General features: G+C 36.7%; 1 protein-coding gene across 2 annotated transcripts in view; it reads left to right on the top strand.

Moving 5' to 3' along the window:
- LOC5569005 (protein ROP) overlaps window positions 1–23,048 on the top strand; it is a 38,852-nt gene extending 15,804 nt beyond the window's left edge. Inside the window, exons 6-9 of one of the 2 annotated variants that reach the window (XM_021854571.1) lie at window positions 6,717–7,491; window positions 8,394–8,456; window positions 22,136–22,257; window positions 22,394–23,048. In XM_021854571.1, the coding sequence (XP_021710263.1) occupies window positions 6,717–7,491; window positions 8,394–8,456; window positions 22,136–22,257; window positions 22,394–22,613 (1,180 nt within the window). In that variant the 3' untranslated portion in view covers window positions 22,614–23,048. Of the gene's footprint in view, window positions 1–6,716; window positions 7,492–8,393; window positions 8,579–8,714; window positions 9,370–22,135; window positions 22,258–22,393 lie in introns of those variants that run through there. The other variant, XM_001652608.2, reaches the window with a different exon arrangement.
- Window positions 23,049–23,939: the final 891 nt, after the last annotated feature.

Genomic DNA, 23,939 nt, shown 5'->3' with positions numbered 1-23,939 from the left:
ACTCATGTAGAATTGAATGCTCAAACTCCAAGGAGCAGTGTTGCTCAGACTCATTACCCCGAAAATAACATTTTCCGAACTACGAAGCCACGAACTACTACAACCATGCTCTATCCTCCTAAGATAGAAAAGCAGGTGGTTAAGCTTGAGTACTGCACACAAAATCGACCAATTTTGATCCCAGAGAGCCACAATTCAAGTTTCGGTGAAATGAAATGAGTGAGTGAGTGAGTGCGAATCATTTCACCGAAACTAGAATTCCGGCCCACCGAGATCGAAACTGTCGGATTCCAAGTGCAACACTCAAGCCCAACCACTTCCCTCTCCATCTCAGGAATACAACGCAGTGAATTGTGATTTTGCGTGTAGAGAATCAGAATTTATCTGAGTAGCAGTAAACGCACAGCTATTCAGAAAGATCAAGCTGCGACTCGTGGGTTTGAATCCCACCGGTTGAGGATCTTATCGTAAAGGAAATTTTGTCGACTTCTCGGGGCATAGAATATCTTCGTACCTGCCACATGCAAAAATGGTTGTATGTCAAAGAAAGCTCTCAGCACAGACAAACAGACGTAACACCTAGAACAAATCTCGATCAAAATCATAGTCACGAGGACATGTACGCCCAATGCTAAAATTAGTGTGTTTGGCCGACAGGCCAACAGATGGCGGTAGTGCGTAAACGTCAAATGCGAACAAAAACGATGCGAGCGCTGCAGGTGGCGGAATGGCCATCTACCATATTTTTGAATCGACCGTTAAAAAAGTGGTCGATGCACAATGATGAGAGTGTGACGTCTGTTTGTCTGTGCTCTCAGTTAATAACTGTAGAAGTTCTCATAAGAACACTAAGCTGAGTAGCAGGCTCTGTTCCAGTTTTGATGTAACGTCAGAAAGAAGAAGATGACTACATTTTACGGTATTTCATCCGTGTTAAACATATTCCACGCCATTATCAAAATGTTTACATTGGAAACTGCAGTGCACTGCTAGAATATAAAGAATATATTATTAGAAATCATGAACGACCTTGTAACCGTACAATTTTTGTTGGAATACTGCTTTCCCAGTCTCAGTAGCTTTAAGGTTTTGTCGCACATTTTTCAAGCTGTTTTGTTCATACACTCCCGTGCATAAGTTTGGGTTTACCCCCTAAAAAACATACAAAAGTGTTCAGTCCATATCTCTGTGATTACACGTCCAATTGAAACTCTCTAAGCCGCATTTGAGGGGCCCAGATAGCCGTAGCGGTAAACGCGCAGCTATTCAGCTAGACCAAGCTGAGGGTCGTGGGTTCGAATCCCACCGGTCGAGGATCTTTTCGGGTTGGAAATTTTCTCGACTTGCCAGGGCATAAAGTATCATCACAGACAAACAGACGTAACACTTAGAACAAATCCCGATCAAAATCATAGTCACGATGACATGTACGCCCAATGCTAAAATCGGTGTGTTTAGCCGATGGACCACCAGATGGCGGTAGTGTGTAAACGTCAAACGCGAACAAAAATGATGCGAGCGCTGCGGGTGGTGGATTTGGCCACCTACCATATATTTGAATCGGCCGTTAAAAAGGTGGTCGATGGACATCGGGGAGAGTGTGACGTCTGTTTGTCTGTGGTATCATCGTACCTGCCACACGATATACGCATGCAAAAATGGTCATTGGCATAGTAAGCTCTCAGTTAATAACTGTGGAAGTGCTCATAAGAACACTAAGCTGAGAAGCAGGCTTTGTCCCAGTGGGGACGTAACGCCAGAAAGAAGAAGAAGAAGAAGAAGCCGCATTCGAAAGGCAAAGAGTTATTCTTACGTCGTGTGTATTTTTCCAAAAACATTGTTTGATCTTTGTTTTCTAAATTTTCACTTAAAATAGTGACATTTTTCAAAAAACACACTGAAAAATAGCATAGCTAATTTCCTCAGCATTGGATCTACCATCATTTTAAAACAAGGTGTCATTAGAATCGTAATCTTATATTCTTTGAAGATATTTCACAAAATTTTTGCGGACAATTCTGAAAATTATTCAAAATCAATGAAACAGTCATTCAAGTCATCGTGCAAAAGTTTGGGTTTACCCCTCAGTATGGTGTATCGTGCAAAAGTTTGGGTACACCTTACTTAAAACACGAAAAATCAGTGAAATCTCAAATCAATCATGTACGCGCTATTATTTGCGCTCGAAAAAGCTTTAAGCTAATTAAATCGGTTGAAAAATAGCAGAGATATTGACAAAAATGATGTGATGACTTGACTGACTGTTTCATTGATTGCACTGACTCAAACTTATGCACGGGAGTGTATGTTGCTACTAATATATTTACTATTGTTATGTTCTGAATATGCGTTGCGAAATTGAGTTGGATAGAAGCATCGGTTTTGGCCATACGCCAGTCGTAGCCACCGTTTTACATAGCAAATTAGAATGAAACCTTTAGTGTTCAGTACATTGCATTCACATGATATAGCTACATTCATTTACTCGCTCGAACTGATTCAAAACATAAGAAAAATAATTCATTTTCCTTATAATTTTAACTCCCATCGGGCCTAACTCTATTCTGGCCAGGGTACTCCTAATTTGGCCACTCTCATGAGAAATTAATGTGTGATTGATCTCTGACTAAAACTGCTTCTGGTGGCCTATATTGAGCAACAAGATTTTCAAAGCAAAAAACTGGTTTCAGCTCAGATCCGATATTTTTCATACATAATATGGATTGACAGCTTGCGTATAACGTATAAATATGGCTTACCAAATATTTTTTTTTAAGAAATGTTTACTAGGCTGGCCAAAAACGGTGCTTCTACCCTAGCAACATAAAATTTTAGATGAAAAATTTCAATAGCAATATGCAAAAAATTGCTTTATTCTCGGCGATTACACAAAAAAGTCCTAAAGTTTTGTTCCTCACTGTGCTTTTATTCAGAATTTTCTGATTACCGTGAAGGCCCCATACTCTGCGCATTTAAGGCTTTTCAAATTTCAATCAGCTTTAATTAATTGAAAACAAAACACAATACTCTGAAATTTTAGGAACAAATACTTATTGATTTTATGTATAAGGGAAAAATATAAAATCTTTACTAAATAATGATTTGTATGGCAAATTTTTAAACCTTCTCAATGGTGTCCGTATTCCTAACTCTGCGCACTTATTATGGCAATGCTCCTCAGTCTGCGCATTAATGTTCCTAACTCTGCGCACTCGATAAATTCTTTATAACTGGTGAAGTATTTTACTAAAAGCGTTACTAGCATTTAAACTCCGAATTGTTCTTTAGTTTCTTGGTTTCTACAGCTTTACGTCCCCAGTGGAACGTGGCATGTCTATGACAAATAAGTTTACTAAAGGAAGTGAATTTATTTATAATTTAATCCGTGATAGTTACTGTTAGGGTAAATCGCCAAATGTTGGACGATTAAGATAGACGTTTTTATGTTATTTATTTGATTTTAATGAAAACTCTGATAGAAAGGTTGCTAAAAAAAGCATTCAACACCGTAGGCGATTGTTTAACATTATTCCTGTTACATTTTTGGCACTGTAATGTCCATTTCGAAATAAAAAAATATATATTTAGAAAGATAGGTCTATACCCAATTGTTCAACGCATACATAACCCATCTTATCGTAATGTTGAACGATTGCCGCCAAAATGTTGACCGCTTTACTCCCGCATTCATTCAACTTGCAAGTTCGCGCTCCTCGTCGGTTGTGATGACAGGGTAAGGTCCGCGAAGCACTTTCCCTGACCACTCTGGGCTGAGACGGAAGTGAATCGTCCCCTTCGGCACTCCATAGATTTTAGCGGCTTCTCCTAATGTACATTGCCTTCGACATTACAGCATCAATCAGCAGATTGAGGTTATACTCCGGATAAATAGGCAGCCGATGCGTAATTTCAATCATGATGTAAACAAACAAACGGTGATGGCATTGATGCCATAGTGAAGATAGTGAAATTCGAATAGATTCAGGATATAGCCAGGGATGCAATTAATTATACTTTACTGAATTGCGTTTTTCATCATTGTAACAGACACCATTATACGATTTTTAATAATAATTATTCAACAGATTTTTAAACCAATAAACAATACTACATTGTGTAATGCAACATTCCATTTCAATATAGGTGTTTGCTACGAAAATAAAAAATCTGGCAATATTGTTGATGAAACCAAGACTGTCATGTTATGCTAGTGTTCAACAAATGGAAAATGCACGTGAAACGAAAGTGCAATTGAAAATGTTTTTATGTAATTAATAGGTACGAGTAAATTGTACGGATGTTTAAAAAATAACTAAAGTAGACTTTTACTGATATCGTGAATAGGTGCTTAACCCAATATACGTAATATGTTTTACTACACAGCTTATTTCATAGCAGCCCTAGCTTAAGTTATTTTCTAAGAGAATTGAAATATTCGTTTCATCCACCGATAAAAATTTTCAATAAATATTTCGTTTAAGAAATAAATGTGCTAATTAAATTTATTGTGTCCAATAGTACAGCTAACTTATAAAATAATATGTATAATTTATTGAAACTGTTTGAAAATGGTTCAATTTCCTGTTCTAACATGGTTTCTACAGATCGTTCAACATTTGGGTAGCGTTCAACAATTAGCGAATTATCCTACTGAATGCCTTTAAGGTGCAAGAAAAAATGGCCCAAAAGTCAGAACTGAAAAAGCAGTTTTCTCCTTTTAAAACAACAAATTGATGAAAATAAAAACACACAGACTTTTTATTTGGCAAATAAAAGAGCTGTGTGTTTCTATTTTCTTCGATTTGTTTATTTTAAAAGAGAAAACTGCTTTTTCATTTTTGACTTTTGCACCATTTTTACTTGGGCCTTAAATGTAACTCTCAAAATAATCGAAATCATCCTATGATTTGCAAAATATGTGATAAACTTAGTTTTCTAAAATCTAAACACAAATTAAAATTGGTATAAACAACGTCTTTTTTGCATCAACCCTTGGCGTGTGAAGAAAAATTTTACTAGAAGCTATAAAAAAACTAAATTTTGTTCAAGTCGGGTCAGGTCAAAGTTTGGTATTAAATAATTGTCTCGAATTCGGGTCGGGACCGAGTTTGAAAAAAAATAAGAGCCCAGTTCTGGCTTGTTATACCTATGTGAAACCAGAACATTTCTACTCAATACGAAGAATTGTTTAAGCGTAAGGATAAATCCATTAAGTGCGTCACGCAAAATTTAGGATTATCGATCCCTCTCATGCTATGTCTAAACCAGCAGATTATGCAAATCGAATGTACCTCTGATTTTTTTCGCTAGAGTTCAGTATTTGGTCTATAATTTCATAATCGGACTTTTTCGGTGATTTTCATTGATTTACATAGTCTGTATATGAAAAAATAGCTCAAAAGTGGGAAAAATCAATATTGACACATTGACTCATTGAATTACACAAAAAATCAAAATTATTTTATTGCATGGTCAGGGAGGAAGGGGGTGGAAAGTAGAACTCCTAAAAAATATGGACGTCATCTTTTAATCTTCCCTTACTACGATGGAAAACAATTTTCCAAAGCATTTCTATTCCATATCTCTATGCTGTCGATAAGTTGATGGTTCCCTTCAATATCGACTTATGAAGGGTTGATTATAAGTTGAAAATAACGTTTCATAACTGCTGCGCATAGTAAGGGACATAGTTGAAAAATGGTTCCTTACTATGCGCACTCAGAAGAATAAGAAAGTGAAGAAAAAATAAGTTGCACCTTACCAGTTATGATTGCTCGATAAATAAACTAATTGCTATTTGTTGTTATGAGTTTACAGTTTACATGTCAACATACCCTCCAATGCGAAAAGCAGCTCTCCATGGAATTTGAGATAGTTGCATGTTTAATTTTAGTTATTGGAAAAAGGTTGAAAGATAATATGCTACACCTTCCCCGTCTTTAAATGACCTAAGGGCATAATTGGTAACGGGCCACCTAATAGCATTTTTGGTAACGGGCTATCAATTTGGACATTTTTCAATATTTTCAACACGGAAACGGAATTCAACTCAATTTTGGGTTGTTTCAACGCAATTCCGTAGTTGAGCCCAATAACTCAATTTTGGCTAAATTTCCAAGGTCCCCACTAGGTAGTTTGGCTTTAATTCCATTAGAAAAATATACTCAATTTTGGGTTGATTTAACGCAAAATTGAGTTCTTTCGACCCAAACATAAGAAAAGTTGCATTTACCCAAATTTGGCTTATTGGGCCAAAGTACCCCCATTGGGTAGATGCAGCTCTCTCTATTTTTGACAACATTCGTGTGGGAGAAAGAGAAAACCGAGAGATTTTGGGGTGAAACTATAATCGATATACTTAATTTTGGGTAAAGTAAACTCAAAAGTTAGGTAAAAATATTTCTCCGTGAAAGCTATTTTATTTTTTATTAAAGTAATAAACGTGAATTTGTCGAGAAAATTCTTCGCGTGCTTCTTGATTACTATTGTACCAATACCTATGTAAAAAATAAATTTTGAACGCAAATTTAAGTATTTTACCAGATTGTGATGGATTTAAGTGAAAGTGCGCAGAGTTTGGAGCCGCGCAGAGTTAGGGGCGGTCACGGTAGCCTAAAGACCATTGCTTGGTTTGTTCGTGTTTTTCGACTAATTTAGTATTATTGAATATTTAAACACCATTTTCACACGTCTGCTATTTCCCTCTTTTTTTCCAGAGAATGGGAAGGAAACATGGAGTTGGCCCAAATGGTACAGCAAAAACTGGATGCCTACAAAGCTGATGAACCGACCATGGGTGAAGGTCCAGAAAAAGCAAGATCACAATTGCTCATCATTGACCGCGGTTTCGACTGCGTTTCTCCTCTGCTCCACGAGCTAACTTTGCAAGCAATGGCGTACGATTTACTTCCAATTGTTAATGATGTGTATAAGTTCATTCCATCGCCAAATGCTGCAGAAAAGGAAGTTTTGTTGGACGAAAATGACGATTTGTGGGTTGATTTGCGCCATCAGCATATTGCTGTTGTATCACAAAGCGTTACGCAGTATTTGAAAACCTTCACCGAATCTAAGAGACTCACTCAGACGGAGAAGCAGTCTATGAAAGATCTTTCGCAGATGATTAAGAAAATGCCGCAATATCAGAAGCAATTGTCCAAGTATTCCACCCATTTGCATTTGGCAGAGGATTGCATGAAATCCTACCAGGGATATGTGGACAAGCTGTGCCGGGTGGAACAAGATCTTGCCATGGGTACCGACGCAGAAGGAGAGAAAATTAAGGATCACATGCGCAACATTGTACCGATATTGTTGGACCAGTCAGTGTCCAACTACGATAAGGTTCGCATTATCGCTCTGTACGTCATGATTAAAAATGGCATTTCCGAAGAGAACTTGACCAAACTGGTCACGCACGCCCAGATCGAACCAAAGGAAAGAGAAATGATCACCAATTTGAGCTACCTGGGAATCAACGTCATTGCTGATGTAAGTATATATTGTTTTTTTCATACCCAAATACCCAGTAGTTTAACGCAACAACTCTTTTTAATGTATTCTAATCCTCTGAGCAGAATCTCAATAGAGAAACTTAAAAGTAGATTGGAGTACCTTGTACCTTTTAATTCCGCCCTACTTGCTTATCTTTGACAGATACGCGTATTTCGATTACCACTTGCAGTCTTCTTCAGTGACAGTTACTTGTATCCACTATACTATATGGATACGAGTGACTGACACTGAAGAAGACTGCAAGTGGTAGTCGAAATATGCGTATCTGTCAAAGATAAGCATTTAGGAATTTAACGCAACATGTCGCAGAATGCAGCTTTTTACAACACGAGCACTTTTACATTGATCCTTCGCATTTTCGAATTCCATTTTGGATAATTACTACAGGTAATTTACAAATCGAATTCTTCACCGAGCTGCGTACTTATTTTTTACAATTTTTGTGAATGATTGTATTATTGTTGTCGGTGCCGTGATCCCGCCGAAGTGTGACTTCCGGTATAATACAGGCGCTCCGACGACCATTTGCAGATGTTACTTCGCGATCTACTCAACTATATCTTCTGAATTTGGGTATTCAAGGGTTAAGACTTCATCATACAACCTGTCCCGAAGAGTTGTCACTTGCATTGATTTCTACCCTTTGTACACCAAGACTTTGGAAGTAGCTCTTCAGAATCTGGCAGCGGGGACCTGCATTTTGTGAAACGCTATAGCGATGGCCTATCAGCTGGCCTTTTAAACGTTTATCACGGCACAGTATCGATCTCCTCTTCGTTTCTGCTTGGACATTTTCTGAACACCCTCGAGCACTGTCTGCACTGACAATCCGAAGTCTAACATATCCAAATCTAATCAATTACAAATTTCGATTTTAGGGCAACCGTAAAAAAGGATATTCGGTACCAAGGAAGGAGCGTATAAATGAACATACCTATCAGATGTCAAGATGGACTCCGGTCATTAAGGATATCATGGAAGATTCTATCGATAATAAATTGGACGAAAGACATTTCCCGTTCCTTGGGGGACGTAAAACAGCTGGATTCCATGCACCTACCAGGTAATTACTCATTTTATCGTATTTGTACAGGGCCGATAATATTCATTCGGAATGTTTCAATGATTATAATTAATTCCCCATTTTCGTAATGGAATTCTGACAATCTCTAAACTTCTCATTCACGCCTTTTCAACAGTGCTCGCTATGGTCACTGGCACAAGGATAAGTCACAGACGGCGGTCAAAAATGTACCGCGCCTCATTGTGTTCGTTATTGGCGGAGTGAGCTACTCTGAAATTCGTTGCGCCTACGAAGTGACGGCCGCCGTTAAAAATTGGGAAGTGTACATTGGCTCGTCCCATATTTTAACCCCAGAAACATTCCTCAGCGATCTTGGATCATTGAATAAAGAATAAAAAACAGTCAATATACTTGCCTAAGGCGCTAATTTACCATAATTGCGGATATGTTACATTTATGCTGTGGAATGTGCATGTTTCGGAACGATTAAACTTATATCACAAAATCGAGAATCGATAACTACAATGGGACACGTTATCCATTTGAAGAACTAATTCAATTAAAATTTATCAAGTTGTTTGCTTCGTTATTATTTAGATTACTATGTATATATGAAAACGTGCATGAGTAAATAAGGAAATTTTTTCGTTAATATATATTCCAACTTATTACCAGCAATCTAATAGCTTTTACCCTCATCAACAGTTTGTTACATTTATAAGTAGTACCTACTTCATAGCTGTCCGGAAGATAGTCATTCGCTCGTGTTATTAGTAAAGCATCTCGCTATAAACTATACAAAAGTATTAAATATATAGAAGTGTATCACATTTCTTCAATGTATTACATTCAAAAGATATCACTTCCAAGGCTACTTTGCTATCTTGCTTGAAACAATATTCTCAAGCTTCGATCAAATGGGCCATCCCTAGGTCCGTCTTCTCTAAATGACATGGAAAAGAAGAAAACGTGCAATCGACCACCTCAAATCGTCGAGGTGAACCAGCCAAGCGCCGAAAGCCTCGGTCATAAAGACAATAATAACATCTCAAATTTAGAATAAACATTTCTGTAAAAACCTCAATTGTGTGCCAATCGCCTCGCCCTAAATAAATGAAACATTGTTAAAGTGATTCAAAACATTGTTTTGGCTCCACACCGCTTTTTCGATTCTAGATCAAATTTTGAGTGTCCTCTCAAAATTTGAACTCATTTGGATGATTATAAATGTATTCCTACGTGACTTTAAAAAGAAAATTATTCTGATACCGAAAACGGAAATAAAAGGAGCCTCATTTGAAAAAAAATGCTGTCTGGGCGAAGCGGAATGCGTGAAGATGGAGCAGCTGTACCCAGGGGGATGAAATGAACCAATAATCTGCTACCCAACATTTGAGTTTATTCTACGATTGGCGGGAAGTGAGAATTGTCGGTGACAATTCTCGACTCGAGTGAAGTGACTCGCCGTCTAAATCAAATGGAGAGTCACTTCACTCGAGTCGAGAATTGTAACCTCGCTATACGACACCGACAATTCTCACCTAACGATGATTTGTTTGGATAGAAGACATCAATTACGTTTTACTGATGTGTAAAACATTCAACACAATGTTGAAAAAAGGAAAAGCGTCATCAAATACGACGATTGAAACGCAATATGTTTAAGGCTAAGAGCCCGTTATTCGTTTTGGCACCCACGTGGACTTTGAATGATTCAGAAAAGTATCACAATGTGCGTTTACCTATATGCAGGAAGTATGCTTATACTTTTTCAGCTATGTCAGTGCAAAACCAACTGATTTTCATTAAATCTATATCGTGTGATGAATTAGTCATCGATGATGCGTACAAATTTCAATGACAGCCTACTTCTCCTTAATTGCCAGAAACTAGCACTATCAGTAGTCAGCACATGAGCCGTACACTCGGAAATCAGGAGCAAGTTATGGCAAACCGACCAGCAAGTGAGTACCAAAACGATGTGACGAAGCGCCGAAATGTATGCAGTATGACAGCCGTGTCAGTCCTCTGGCTGTACCGGTCTAAAACAAACTCGGAAGCTCTATCAAAAGCGCAACGCATCCATCAGAGACTTTGTGTCGACAGCCAGATGTACAGGGAAGCATCTTTACGAACGAACGTGTGATGATTGAAAAATGGAAGTAGCATTTCGATGAACATTTGAATGATGCTGAGCACTTTGAAGCGATCAGCGTTATAAAATGCGGCCTAGGGGAAGACGGGGTAAGAGCGCCCACCGGGGTAAGACGGACCACCTTCAGTTTGGCATGAAAATGGCAGTTTTCTTAAAAGTTCACCATGCACTTTCCATAAACACAAGATTTTTGACATTCCAAACCATTTAGGGTGATATTTACATAAAATTTTTCATAACAAATATCAAAAACAAAGTTTCTGCTCGTCAATATTGAATTTAATCTAATTTTAACACATGCTCACTTAAGGATTTTGTTGTAAAAACATAACAAATTACCCGTCCTTGCTTTAACAGAAATGTGAAAAATGCTTCAGTAAAGTGAAATATGAATTGTAAATATTTATCTTTGAAATAAGGCCATAGTTGTGAAAATTGCGTTAGCGGGGTAAAACCGACCACTGATGATGGGGTAAGACCGCCACCCCTATTTATACCAAATAAAATGTCTAAACCATTTTGAAAGTTGTAACTACGTTGTACATTACTATTCGAGTAAAATAAAATCAATTTTGTAAGAAATACAAACCAAATACGCATATTTTTTCCAAAATATGGGTGTTTCAAGGTGATCATAAGTACATATCTAAGTTTTTTAAGTTAATTATAACCCTAAAAATAGTTCAATGTCCCCGTTAATCAATGTAGAATTCATAAAACATTATATTTCTTAGAATCACAGAGAACTGATATTTGTTTCGCAAAATTGTGCACAAAAACCGTGGTGGTCGCTTTTACCCCGTGGGTGGGCGGTTTTACCCCGTCGCTAAAAATAATCGTGATAAGACATCACTTTTTCAAGCATCAAAAAGTAAATTATTTTTTACAAATACTACACATGTGATATTTTTTAATCATGCCTAAGGTTTCGAAAAAATGACATGCTGCGTCGAAAAAGGATTTATTGATTCTTGTTTTTGACATATGAATTAAATTGCTCAGGCGGGCGGTCTTACCCCGTCTTCCCCTACATAATGTTACCTGTAGTAAACCAGTTCGTGAGAATTTATCAAGCCTACTTCGCTGACGGCCAATAGACAATGGACCAAGGCACGAGTTCAAGTGAATATGACACCGCTCAAACGTCAAATTAGTGAACTCGTACAAAGGTCCATCTCGAGCAGCACACATGTTATAATTGAGCATTATCAACAGCTATATAACCAGATCTGGTCATATATAAGTTAATAATACTCAATTATAACATGTGTGTTGCTTGGGATGGACCAATGCACGAGTTCACTAATTTGACGTTTCAGGGTGTCGACTACCTGGAAAAACCTGGAAAGTCAGGGAATGTCAGGGAATTTAATTTTTGACCTGGAAAGTCAGGGAAAATCAGGGAATTTCACTAGAGGTCAGGGAAAAATGTAATTACTATAACATCAATCAAGTTGATTGTCTGCAATTTAAAACGAATAATGGAAAAAGATGGTAATCCATCTTTCAAAAATGCAGTGCATCATAGAGCAAATGCTTAAATGCATTGTAGAGTGAACTGTACTTTACTACTTATACTTATCCTCAAAATCTAAATTTTTCTAAAATGAAAAGCATCAACAGTACTCTTCGAAGTTGGCGTGGACCGCTCCAAAAATATTTAGTTCTAAAGTTTCCTAAATCAACTCGTTGCCTAGTTTCGCTTATTTTTCTCAAAATCTTGAGAAAAAATGGAGTTCACTTCAGGAAATCATGTCAATTTTGACGAGTTTTCTCAATATTTTAGTAAAACTGGTAAAACCATAAATAGAGGAAAAACAATAAAGCATCTCATTTGAAGAGAACAAATCTGTAGAACAGGATATTTACTGTTTTTTTTTTCTATCAGGTTGTTGCTGGAAATAGTACGTATTAAGATAATATCGCAAAGTGCTCTTATACTGATATTTTTTCATTTGGCTATCTCTTTCAATTTCAATTTTTCCATTTTGCTATATTTCAAATTTCCAAATTTTTTTTTAAATTTCCTGAATTAGAATTTAAACGTTACTTCAGGATTTTTACAGCTTACTAACAAATATGTCCAGTTTGTTTTTTTTCTAGGATACTCATGAAATTATCCAGATATTCTTAAGATCCTTCTTCAACCGAAATTCTTATGAAATTCCAGAAAATGCTTGAAAGCTAAAATTTGCGGAATTTGTTTTCAAGGAATATGTGTCTTGACAGTTTGACAGATTACGTGGAGATACTCATAGAAAAATTCTTAGAGGAGTTTCTCCGAGCTTTGCTAAAGATACGACAAACTCAAGAAGAGTATCTGAAAACTTATTATTGGAGCGTTATTCAATCCCAAAATGCATTCTGTTAGAAATGTCTTGATGAATACTTCAGGGAAAAAAAATCCGATATGATATGATCCGATCCTAAAATATTAGGTAAAATAAATAACCTGTAACGAACCATCGTGAAATGCTGTTGGCAGTATTCTATGAAAAAATGAAAACATTATCCAAAAAATTCTTTGCGGCTCCTGAAAAAAAAATCTTTTGACGTATTCTTGTAATAAACCTGGACACATGGAGGTTTGGCTGTGTTTGTACGTAATGAACTACAAATGGATGTGTGTAGAAACATCGTTATAGAAGGATTCCATCACATTCACTGTCGGTTCAAATTTGAAGCAAATGCCATTAACTTACATGCAGTTTACCGACCACCCAGCTTTGATGTAAGGCGATTCCTCCACGAGATAGAAGGCATGATATCTCTTTCAAAAAACAACGAGAAATGTGTTCTTGTTGGCGACTTGAATATCCCGTTGAACATTACCACGAATAATATTGTAGGCGAATATATCAGGTTATTGGAAACCTACAATATGCTGCCTACTAACACAGTCGTATCTAGGCAAAGTAGTAACAACATATTAGACCATGTGGTTTGTTCAACTTCAATGATTGAGGATGTATTCAATGAAACTATCTTCACTGATGTGAGTGATCATTGTTTGATTTGTTCTTCAATCAATATGAAATGCCATACCTCAGAGAGCACTTTGCATAAACGTATCATAGACCATTCTCGACTAAACGAATTGTTTGAACGATCGATCCTCAATATACCGCAAAATTTGTCAGTTAACGAAAGACTGAATTATGTTATTACGCACTATAACGAAATACTGAATGACTGTTCAAGACTAGTAACACAACGTGTGAAACTGAAAGGGTCGTGCCCTTGGATGACATTAGACCTGTGGAAATTGATCAAGATCAAAGATAAGTTACTTAAAAAGAAACGAAACAACCCAAATGATAACCATACCACAGAACTTTTCGCACATGTTTCAAAAATACTTCAAGACAAAAAAGCTAAGACAAAGCGGGACTATTACGAAGGACTTTTGAGTGGAAACAACCAGAAGGCAGCCTGGAAAATCATCAAAAACGTGATGGGCAACCAGAAGAGCAATAGTAAACCCACGGCAATTCGAAACGGGGCGCAGCTAATAACGGATCCGCAACAAGTATGTTCCAACGTTGGGCTCGTTACAGTCAACAATCTTTTTGAAACCTTCTACAAGAAACGAGATCATATTATTGATCAATCGACTGGATTCCAAGAAGTCAGCAGGACCGGATGGCATACCAGTATCATTCATCAAACATCACCATAGTTTCTTCGCATCGCTACTGATGGAAACTTTCAATGAAATTATCGTCAGCGGTGAATTTCCCGACTGTCTCAAGATTGCGCGAGTCATACCTGTATTCAAGTCCGGAGATCCAAAAGACATGAACAACTATCGTCCAATTTCTACATTGTCGATCATTGATAAGTTACTAGAAAAATTACTTGTCTCCAGAATACTAGAGTTTTCAACAAAACATCATCTCATATATGGCCAGCAATATGGTTTTCGACAAGGATCCAGCACACTCACTGCGTGTCATGAACTGGTAGACGAAATATATGACGCTTTAGACAACAAGCAGATAGTTGGAGCTTTGTTCATCGACTTAAAAAAGGCCTTTGACACGGTTGACCATGACCTGCTGCTACGAAAGTTGGAGTCATATGGAATAAGAGGGATTGCCAAAGATCTGCTAAAAAGCTACCTTACTGATCGCCATCAGTATGTATCAATAGGAGAACATAAAAGCCAGCTTCGCCTCGTGACTACTGGAGTCCCACAAGGAAGTAATTTGGGGCCCATATTATTTCTTTTGTTTGTCAACGACGTCGCCAGATTGAACCTTCATGGAAAACTCCGTCTTTTCGCTGACGATACCGCAGTCTTTTACCGCGGTACGAATTGCGATACTATCCTTAACCAAATCAAAATGGATCTTGAAGTGCTATTAGAGTATTTTGGGGAGAACGTGCTGTCTCTTAATCTCAATAAAACCAAATACATGCTGATTCACACTCCACGAAGAAAAATTCCTGCACACGGCCCGATTTCTATCGGTGGTCATAATCTGGATAAGGTGTATGAGCACGAGTTTTTGGGCCTCACTATTGATTCTGTAATGAGCTGGGCAGCACACATCAACAAATTGAAATCAAAAGTTAGCTCTCTCTGTGGAATACTACGAAAGATATCCAGCTTTATGCCTCAAACCTGTCGCAAGCAGATTTATTTTGCTTTGGTTCACTCACGACTGCAATACGTAACAGCTGTATGGGGTTCTGCCAGCAAATCTCATCTACGCGAACTTCAAGTTTTACAAAACCGCTGTCTTAAAATAGTGCTACGCAAACCTTTGCTGTATCCCACCGTCAATCTATATTCGAATAGAAATGACTCACTGTTACCAATAAAAGCCTTATACGAATATCAAGTATTGGTACAGATGCAAAAAATCGTCAAGGGAACTTCGACGCACCACAATACGGTCCTTCATATGAGTCAACAAAGTCGCTCATCACGGCAGGCCAACCATATTTTTTTATTTCGACCCAATTCGGAATTTGGGAAGAAAAAAATCACCTATTTTGGTAGTAAACTCTACAATGCCCTACCAGAAAACTGTAAGAGCTTCCAGAATATGTTTCACTTCAAACGTTTTGTACGCAATGCACTAAAGCAGAAAGTCGAGCAATTTGTATTGTAATATGCATTTTTTCTAATGCCACTTCCGTATCTGTTCTTTGTCATTCCACGCCACCACCACCCTTCGCCACCACCCACCGCCAGCCACCAATCACCACCACCCACTGCTAGCCACCCGCCGCCAGCCACCCGCCGCCATCGCCACCATTCATCACTTCACCCATCGCTTGCCACCAACTTCAGTAAAGATCAATGCTCATAAACATTTATAATGTGAATTGAAAGTTTGTGAAAATTCTAAACTATAGCGCTTCCTTCAAAGAGCTACGCTCATTGGAAGTGCAGTTATCGCTCAATCGTTGAATTATACTTATTTTTTTGAAAAGATGAGAAGGTTTTATGCCTATGGGAGAAGTGGCTTAAAGTAGCTACACTCTCACGGGCTTTTCCCTTCTCCAAGAAAAAAAAAAGCAGTAAATAAATAAAATGAAACATTTATGAGAAAAAAAAAAAAAAAAAAAAAAAAAAAAAAAAAAAAAAAAAAAAAAAAAAAAAAAAAAAAAACTAAAAGATTAATAATGATTCATTTTTCAAATTCAGAAATCCTCGGCTAGTGTTCAAAATTTATATAAGTACGACGTGCTGCTTTCATTCACGGTAATGATAGTCACACTAAATGTCTGAAAAACTAGTTCGAAAATGGATCATTGAAGGTAGATTTTGCAAGTGCTCACCGCACAAAACAAAGGCGCCACTGTATATGGAATTTAACATTCTGACAGCATTGATGTTCTGTCAAACACACGAGGCTACGGTGGCGCTATCTATACTTTCCATAGCGGCCGTTTTAGTTATTTCAATGATCCATTGGGACGAAATAGTATCAGGCAACATGAACACTTTCGTGAAATCTAGTGAATTTTGAATGGCTGACAATCGTTCTGATATGTAAAAGGACTCTTCCTTGATCACACTAACAAGAAAAAACTTCTCTGGTTTTGTTACATTGTACAAAAATTAGATTCTTCCACCAAAAAAAAAAAAAAAATAAGGAGTTTATGGGAGAAGTGAAGAAAAGTCCCTGAAGAAGTATTTTTTTATATGAAGACACGGAGACCGTCTTCAGTTATTTAGCTGGACAGACTGTAACTTAACACTAGACAACGGACAAGCAAGCTCCAGTAGTAGTTTAGTATCGGAGTACTTCTTTTTTACAATTTTAAATGTATATTTTGCGCTTGAAAGTTCCAAATGATATGGTCAATACGTGACTCAGAATTTTCTGAGCTTATACTTAACTTTTACTGCTATGAATTATGAAGTTTAAAAGTAAATAATCAATTATCATATCATCTTGAATAAACGCACGAGAAAGTTATCTGACATGTGTATTTAAGTAAAAGCTTTTTCTCAGTTTCATACGATCTAAAACATACCAAACCAACAAATCAGCATGGTCTGGAATTTTTCTGGAAAACGACTGGAAAGTCAGGGAAAGTCAGGGAATTTTATTTTCAAAATTGAGTCGACACCCTGCGTTTGAGCGGTGCCGATCGTTGCCATGGTCACGTAAATAACACGGCACCGCTCAAACGTCAAATAGTGAACTCGTGCATTGGTCCATGGGCAATGCAAAATAGACAATGTAGGCAAATCCTTCAAAAAATGCTGTGAAAGGTGTCAACACACCACGTTTTTACGATTTCAAAGCGGCAAACGATAGTATAAAGCTATGCACGGAGAAAAATAATTATTAAATACAACCATTTTTTAGTTAATTTCAAACAATTTTTTGGTTTGAAACTTGCACAAATAAAATTATGGTTCAAATCAACAACATGCATCGTTTAAAACAAACTAAAATTCTATGTTGTTTTAATCACGGTTTTCTAGATAAATTCAACAAATCTTAGTTTGAAACTACCATGAAATTTGTTGCAGGATTATGACAGTTCATGAAACTACCAAAAAATTAGGTTGATTCAAACTAAAAAAAGTGGTTTGAAATAACCAAGAATCACATTAAAATAAACAAATTTATTAGTTGATTCAACTGGGTTTTTTTGGTTGCTTATGGTTTTATACTATATTATTTTTATTTTATTTTCTTAATTATTATTGATAACAAATCTTTCATGCTTTCTTTTTAAATTATTTGTATTTTAATAAATAATGATTAACAATAATGTCTCTATGACAATTAATGAAATTAATTCAACAATAACAGGCTTCTATCAGCGAAAGAGAATGCTTCCTGCAGAAGGAGAATTTCGGGTGATGATGCGCACTTTCTCCATATAGAGTTCACTTTAGAATTAAATGAAATATTTTTAGTTTCATCCAATAAGGTTTGCGAAAATCTATTCTACCATTTTTTAGTAATTATGGGGAAAATGAAGTAGAAGCAGCTCTAACATTTTCCATTGCTCCTGGATTGTTTTTAGCTCCAAAAAAAGCATGTTTGCTGAATGAGATAAAAACACTATAGCTAAGTATGCTGTTCCGCTCAAGAAAAGTAAAAATTTCTGCTCAAGAAATGGTCAAGAAATTTCCTACAGTGAGCTCCATTTGATTTTACATTTCTTTTCAACTGCGTACTGCGATCAAAGAAAAATGCTTTTCTTGAGCATTTCTTGCAAGAAATTTCCCACGCATCGAGATAGGCGATTACTTTTCTGTTGAAGTGCATACTTTGCTTATGTATGTATATTAATCAAATTACCTCAGTAACAAATGTAGAAACGTTTAAATCACTATTTACTGATGGAAAACGGAATACTTTCGTGATATTCAATTGTCAATTATCTAATTGTATAAATATGGTGGAATTTCTTAGATTAACTGCGTGCTAATCCAAAACAAAAACAAAAACAACTCATGAAGGTTATTTATTTCAAACTAAAATTTTGGTTGTTTTTGATTCAAACAAAATCTAATTTGAAGTAATGAAGTAATGAAATTGTTGCCTCAACCTATTATTTTATTTTGAAACTAAAAATTAATCAGGGAAACAAACAACCTAATATTTGGTAGAACCAAACTATCTGTTTGTAATAATTAACTAATAATTTAGTTTGAAGCAACCATAATACGCCTTATAAGAACATAAAGATTTCAAATCGAAACAACCTATGAAACAAGCTAGTTTCAAACAAAATCTTAATATTGCAACAAAAAATTTTGGTTTAAAAATAACAATTTTTTTAGTTTGAAATTCAACAAACATTTTGGTTGTTTCAAACTCGGGTAATTTTTCTCCGTGTGGTAAATCAAAGACGAGGGCAGCTTTCCCAGGAAGCTCACAAGACCCACAAGACTGATAAAAGTGATGATGAATGGTGTGAAAAACTGTATGAAGGTGCCAAGAAAACATTGACGGCTAATAATAACGTTAGTCGTTGGGGTTTTCGATCGCTGACGGCTTGCAAGTGGTGATAGTAATTGTAATTGCTCAATCCACACCCTGGCAGACAATTATCCGCCCATCTAGACACGGGCTGGGTGAGGACCTACCAAGCCTCCCCCGTTAACATGTCCTATACCGTTTAGCACACCAGGATCTTCAAAAGCAGGCGCCGGAATTAAAGCGGTCCCACAAGCTTCAGATACATTAAATAGATATAGTCCCTCTGGCACTAAACAGAATGGCGCCCTCCACTTTACCACTAGTACTGCCTCCCCACACGCCAAGCACAATATCGAAAGTAGCGCGATGTATAGCAAATACAGTAGGGGGACACGGGGCAGTATGGACACCCTAAGGAATTTGTCTATTTTGACTGTAAAGACATAAATATTATATTGGTTTTTACGTGCAGTATGCTTTTTAGAGTTCTTAAGCATTTGTTAAACATGGTTGCATAATTAGGAAAAAAATATTTTGTTTTCAAAAAAAGGTTTAAAAAAAAGCTTATGTTTGGTAGTCGTCATCAAGCTAGCGGGGCAAAGTGGACACCCCCATGGGGCAGTATGGACACTTTAATGTTCATAGAAAAATTGTCCCGCGATCGTTCTCAAAACCTCGAAAAATGAAGTACATATTCAGGAAACTATAGTGACAGGTCACTGTGCCACTGAAAATATGATTAAAACCAATTTACAACATTTTTCGTAGAGATGCTTTCAATATTGCCTCCAGGTTAGCTTTATTCAAGAATTGACGATTTTCAACCGATTTGTGGTTCCGCGTCATTATCATTGCATTAAATGCTAAATATTTTTGGATAATTTTGTGTTTGAAGTTACATTTCTTTCTCTTTGAAGTGTCAGCTCTACTTTGTCACCCGCTGTCCATAATGCCCCAACTGTATAAGAAAATTTCATATAAGTTTTTTATTGTCTTAAAGTACCATATAAAAATCTACTATATTTTTCAATATAGCATAAATAGTTGAAGATTCAATCTAAAGCTACATTATCGGTCAACTCGCAGTCATTTGCCTCTGAAACCTTATTTGGTGAGGTGTGAATGTTATAATTTTCGAACCAAATAAAATCATGCTCAATTTTTCGGTTTAAAATCAATGTTTTAAACATTTTTTCTGAAATTTTAGTGGATAATTTACTCTTTCGACAGGCAACTGAAATATTGTTTGCATCGAAATTGTAAAAGTATTCGCTTATGCAAATGGTCAATGTGTACCCTAGCAGCAATCAGCCCTTACCGTAGTTTTGCAGTCTAGTAGTTCAGACTACTATCAAACTATGATAAGGCCTGAAATGCTACTAGAGTGATTAAAGTGAAGAACGAAATAGTTTTATTAAAAGGTCCTCATTCCCCATTTCATTTCATCACTCACTATCGTCACTTTTATTTTCGACACTATCACGTATATCACCGATTATCACTCATCAACTTTCGTAATACACTTCAGATATACTTTCCATTATATCACTTTTCACATCACACCATTTTCATATAAATTCTTTGTTATTACCATTTACCATCTAAGTAATTACTCAATAATTAAAAGATATTCAATTTAAATGTTTCATTATTTTTGTTGCTGTAGAGTCGTTACTATTCAAACTACAATTTAGCACTATCACGAAAGTTACAGTAAAATAAAATCATTTCGATCCATTCTTCTGCACTAGCTGTCATTATTAACACTTTTATCATGCATGTTTGAAGAAGTAGGCAATAATGTTTATATTCAGAGAAATGATTGCAAAATGTATTATGGCCTTTATTAAATTAGTAGAGTTGACATCATTATACATCATCATTATTATATTTTTAACAAAACTATAAGAATCACTTCCAATTTCATTTTCAAAATTTCATCACCATAGATTTTATTATTAAATCACTATTAGCACCCTCACAATCACTAAATTTAATAACAACGAGTGTTACGCGCAGGTCCACCAAACACCCATTCTTATGTTGTGGGCTTCGTGGCCGTGTGGTTAGCGGCGTCAGTCGTTTAGGCGTATTGTGTCACGGGGCGTGGGTTCGATTCCCGCTCCAGTCGGTGAAAACTTTTCGTTAAACGAAAAATTCATCACTGGGCTACTGGGTGTTCCATGTTGTCCGTTGCCTAATGTTAGTGATCGTTCAGTCTGTGCAGCCTTTGGCTGAAGACGGTGTAAATTGTCTTTTTTATTGTCTTTTTTATGTTGCATTATAAAACGATTGATCACACGTTAGCTTCGAATTACTTAACAACCATTACTGTTTAGTACAAAGGATGCTACAGCTCGTGGTAAATAAACTGAACCATCAACAACCAGCACTGGTTTATAAGTAACTAATGAGCCCTGGCGGTCCCTCCGTTCGAAGAGGACTTGATAATATGCCGAAACATATTAACAGATCCTCCACCTGAATGCAGCCGTTTCATGATAAATCATGAACCGTTAGAAGTGTGCCAAAGTATTGGGAAGGTGATATGTTTCACAGACGGGTATTATTATGGTGCACCTTCTACTTTGGCACCGTCAAACCCTGTGATCGTGGCCAGGGCTCTGCAGGTTTCACTAGTTATATATGTATATACAGTATTGGACAAAACATTTGCAACTTTTTTGATTTTCCATACAAAATGACTAACTTTGGGAAGCTATATCTCAGTTATTTATGGACCGATTTGAATGAAATTTTGGCAGAACATCAGAAATAACTTGAATTTTAACATATATTTTTGAGTGATTTTTCCAATCACAAGTTTCTTTGACTAAAGTGATTTTTTTGACGATTTTTTATAATTGACATAACTTAACATATTGAAGGAATAGCTGCATAGTATCTTCAGCAAAGTTGTTAATTTTAACGAGATGAATAAGTTTGCTGAGGACAGTTTTTGTGTAGGGCTATCAGATTTTGAGATAAATAGTTTCGGTACCAAGGAAGGAGCGTATAAATGAACATACCTATCAGATGTCAAGATGGACTCCGGTCATTAAGGATATCATGGAAGATTCTATCGATAATAAATTGGACGAAAGACATTTCCCGTTCCTTGGGGGACGTAAAACAGCTGGATTCCATGCACCTACCAGGTAATTACTCATTTTATCGTATTTGTACAGGGCCGATAATATTCATTCGGAATGTTTCAATGATTATAATTAATTCCCCATTTTCGTAATGGAATTCTGACAATCTCTAAACTTCTCATTCACGCCTTTTCAACAGTGCTCGCTATGGTCACTGGCACAAGGATAAGTCACAGACGGCGGTCAAAAATGTACCGCGCCTCATTGTGTTCGTTATTGGCGGAGTGAGCTACTCTGAAATTCGTTGCGCCTACGAAGTGACGGCCGCCGTTAAAAATTGGGAAGTGTACATTGGCTCGTCCCATATTTTAACCCCAGAAACATTCCTCAGCGATCTTGGATCATTGAATAAAGAATAAAAAACAGTCAATATACTTGCCTAAGGCGCTAATTTACCATAATTGCGGATATGTTACATTTATGCTGTGGAATGTGCATGTTTCGGAACGATTAAACTTATATCACAAAATCGAGAATCGATAACTACAATGGGACACGTTATCCATTTGAAGAACTAATTCAATTAAAATTTATCAAGTTGTTTGCTTCGTTATTATTTAGATTACTATGTATATATGAAAACGTGCATGAGTAAATAAGGAAATTTTTTCGTTAATATATATTCCAACTTATAACCAGCAATCTAATAGCTTTTACCCTCATCAACAGTTTGTTACATTTATAAGTAGTACCTACTTCATAGCTGTCCGGAAGATAGTCATTCGCTCGTGTTATTAGTAAAGCATCTCGCTATAAACTATACAAAAGTATTAAATATATAGAAGTGTATCACATTTCTTCAATGTATTACATTCAAAAGATATCACTTCCAAGGCTACTTTGCTATCTTGCTTGAAACAATATTCTCAAGCTTCGATCAAATGGGCCATCCCTAGGTCCGTCTTCTCTAAATGACATGGAAAAGAAGAAAACGTGCAATCGACCACCTCAAATCGTCGAGGTGAACCAGCCAAGCGCCGAAAGCCTCGGTCATAAAGACAATAATAACATCTCAAATTTAGAATAAACATTTCTGTAAAAACCTCAATTGTGTGCCAATCGCCTCGCCCTAAATAAATGAAACATTGTTAAAGTGATTCAAAACATTGTTTTGGCTCCACACCGCTTTTTCGATTCTAGATCAAATTTTGAGTGTCCTCTCAAAATTTGAACTCATTTGGATGATTATAAATGTATTCCTACGTGACTTTAAAAAGAAAATTATTCTGATACCGAAAACGGAAATAAATGGAGCCTCATTTGAAAAAAAACATGCTGTCTGGGCGAAGCGGAATGCGTGAAGATGGAGCAGCTGTACCCAGGGGGATGAAATGAACCAATAATCTGCTACCCAACATTTGAGTTTATTCTACGATTGGCGGGAGGTGAGAATTGTCGGTGACAATTCTCGACTCGAGTGAAGTGACTCGCCGTCTAAATCAAATGGAGAGTCACTTCACTCGAGTCGAGAATTGTAACCTCGCTATACGACACCGACAATTCTCACCTAACGATGATTTGTTTGGATAGAAGACATCAATTACGTTTTACTGATGTGTAAAACATTCAACACAATGTTGAAAAAAGGAAAAGCGTCATCAAATACGACGATTGAAACGCAATATGTTTAAGGCTAAGAGCCCGTTATTCGTTTTGGCACCCACGTGGACTTTGAATGATTCAGA

Source organism: Aedes aegypti, chromosome 3 (genome assembly GCF_002204515.2).
Source record: "Aedes aegypti strain LVP_AGWG chromosome 3, AaegL5.0 Primary Assembly, whole genome shotgun sequence".
Lineage (NCBI taxonomy): Eukaryota > Metazoa > Arthropoda > Insecta > Diptera > Culicidae > Aedes > Aedes aegypti.
Note: the sequence above shows the minus strand (reverse complement) of the source record. Positions and strands in the feature narration are given on the sequence as shown.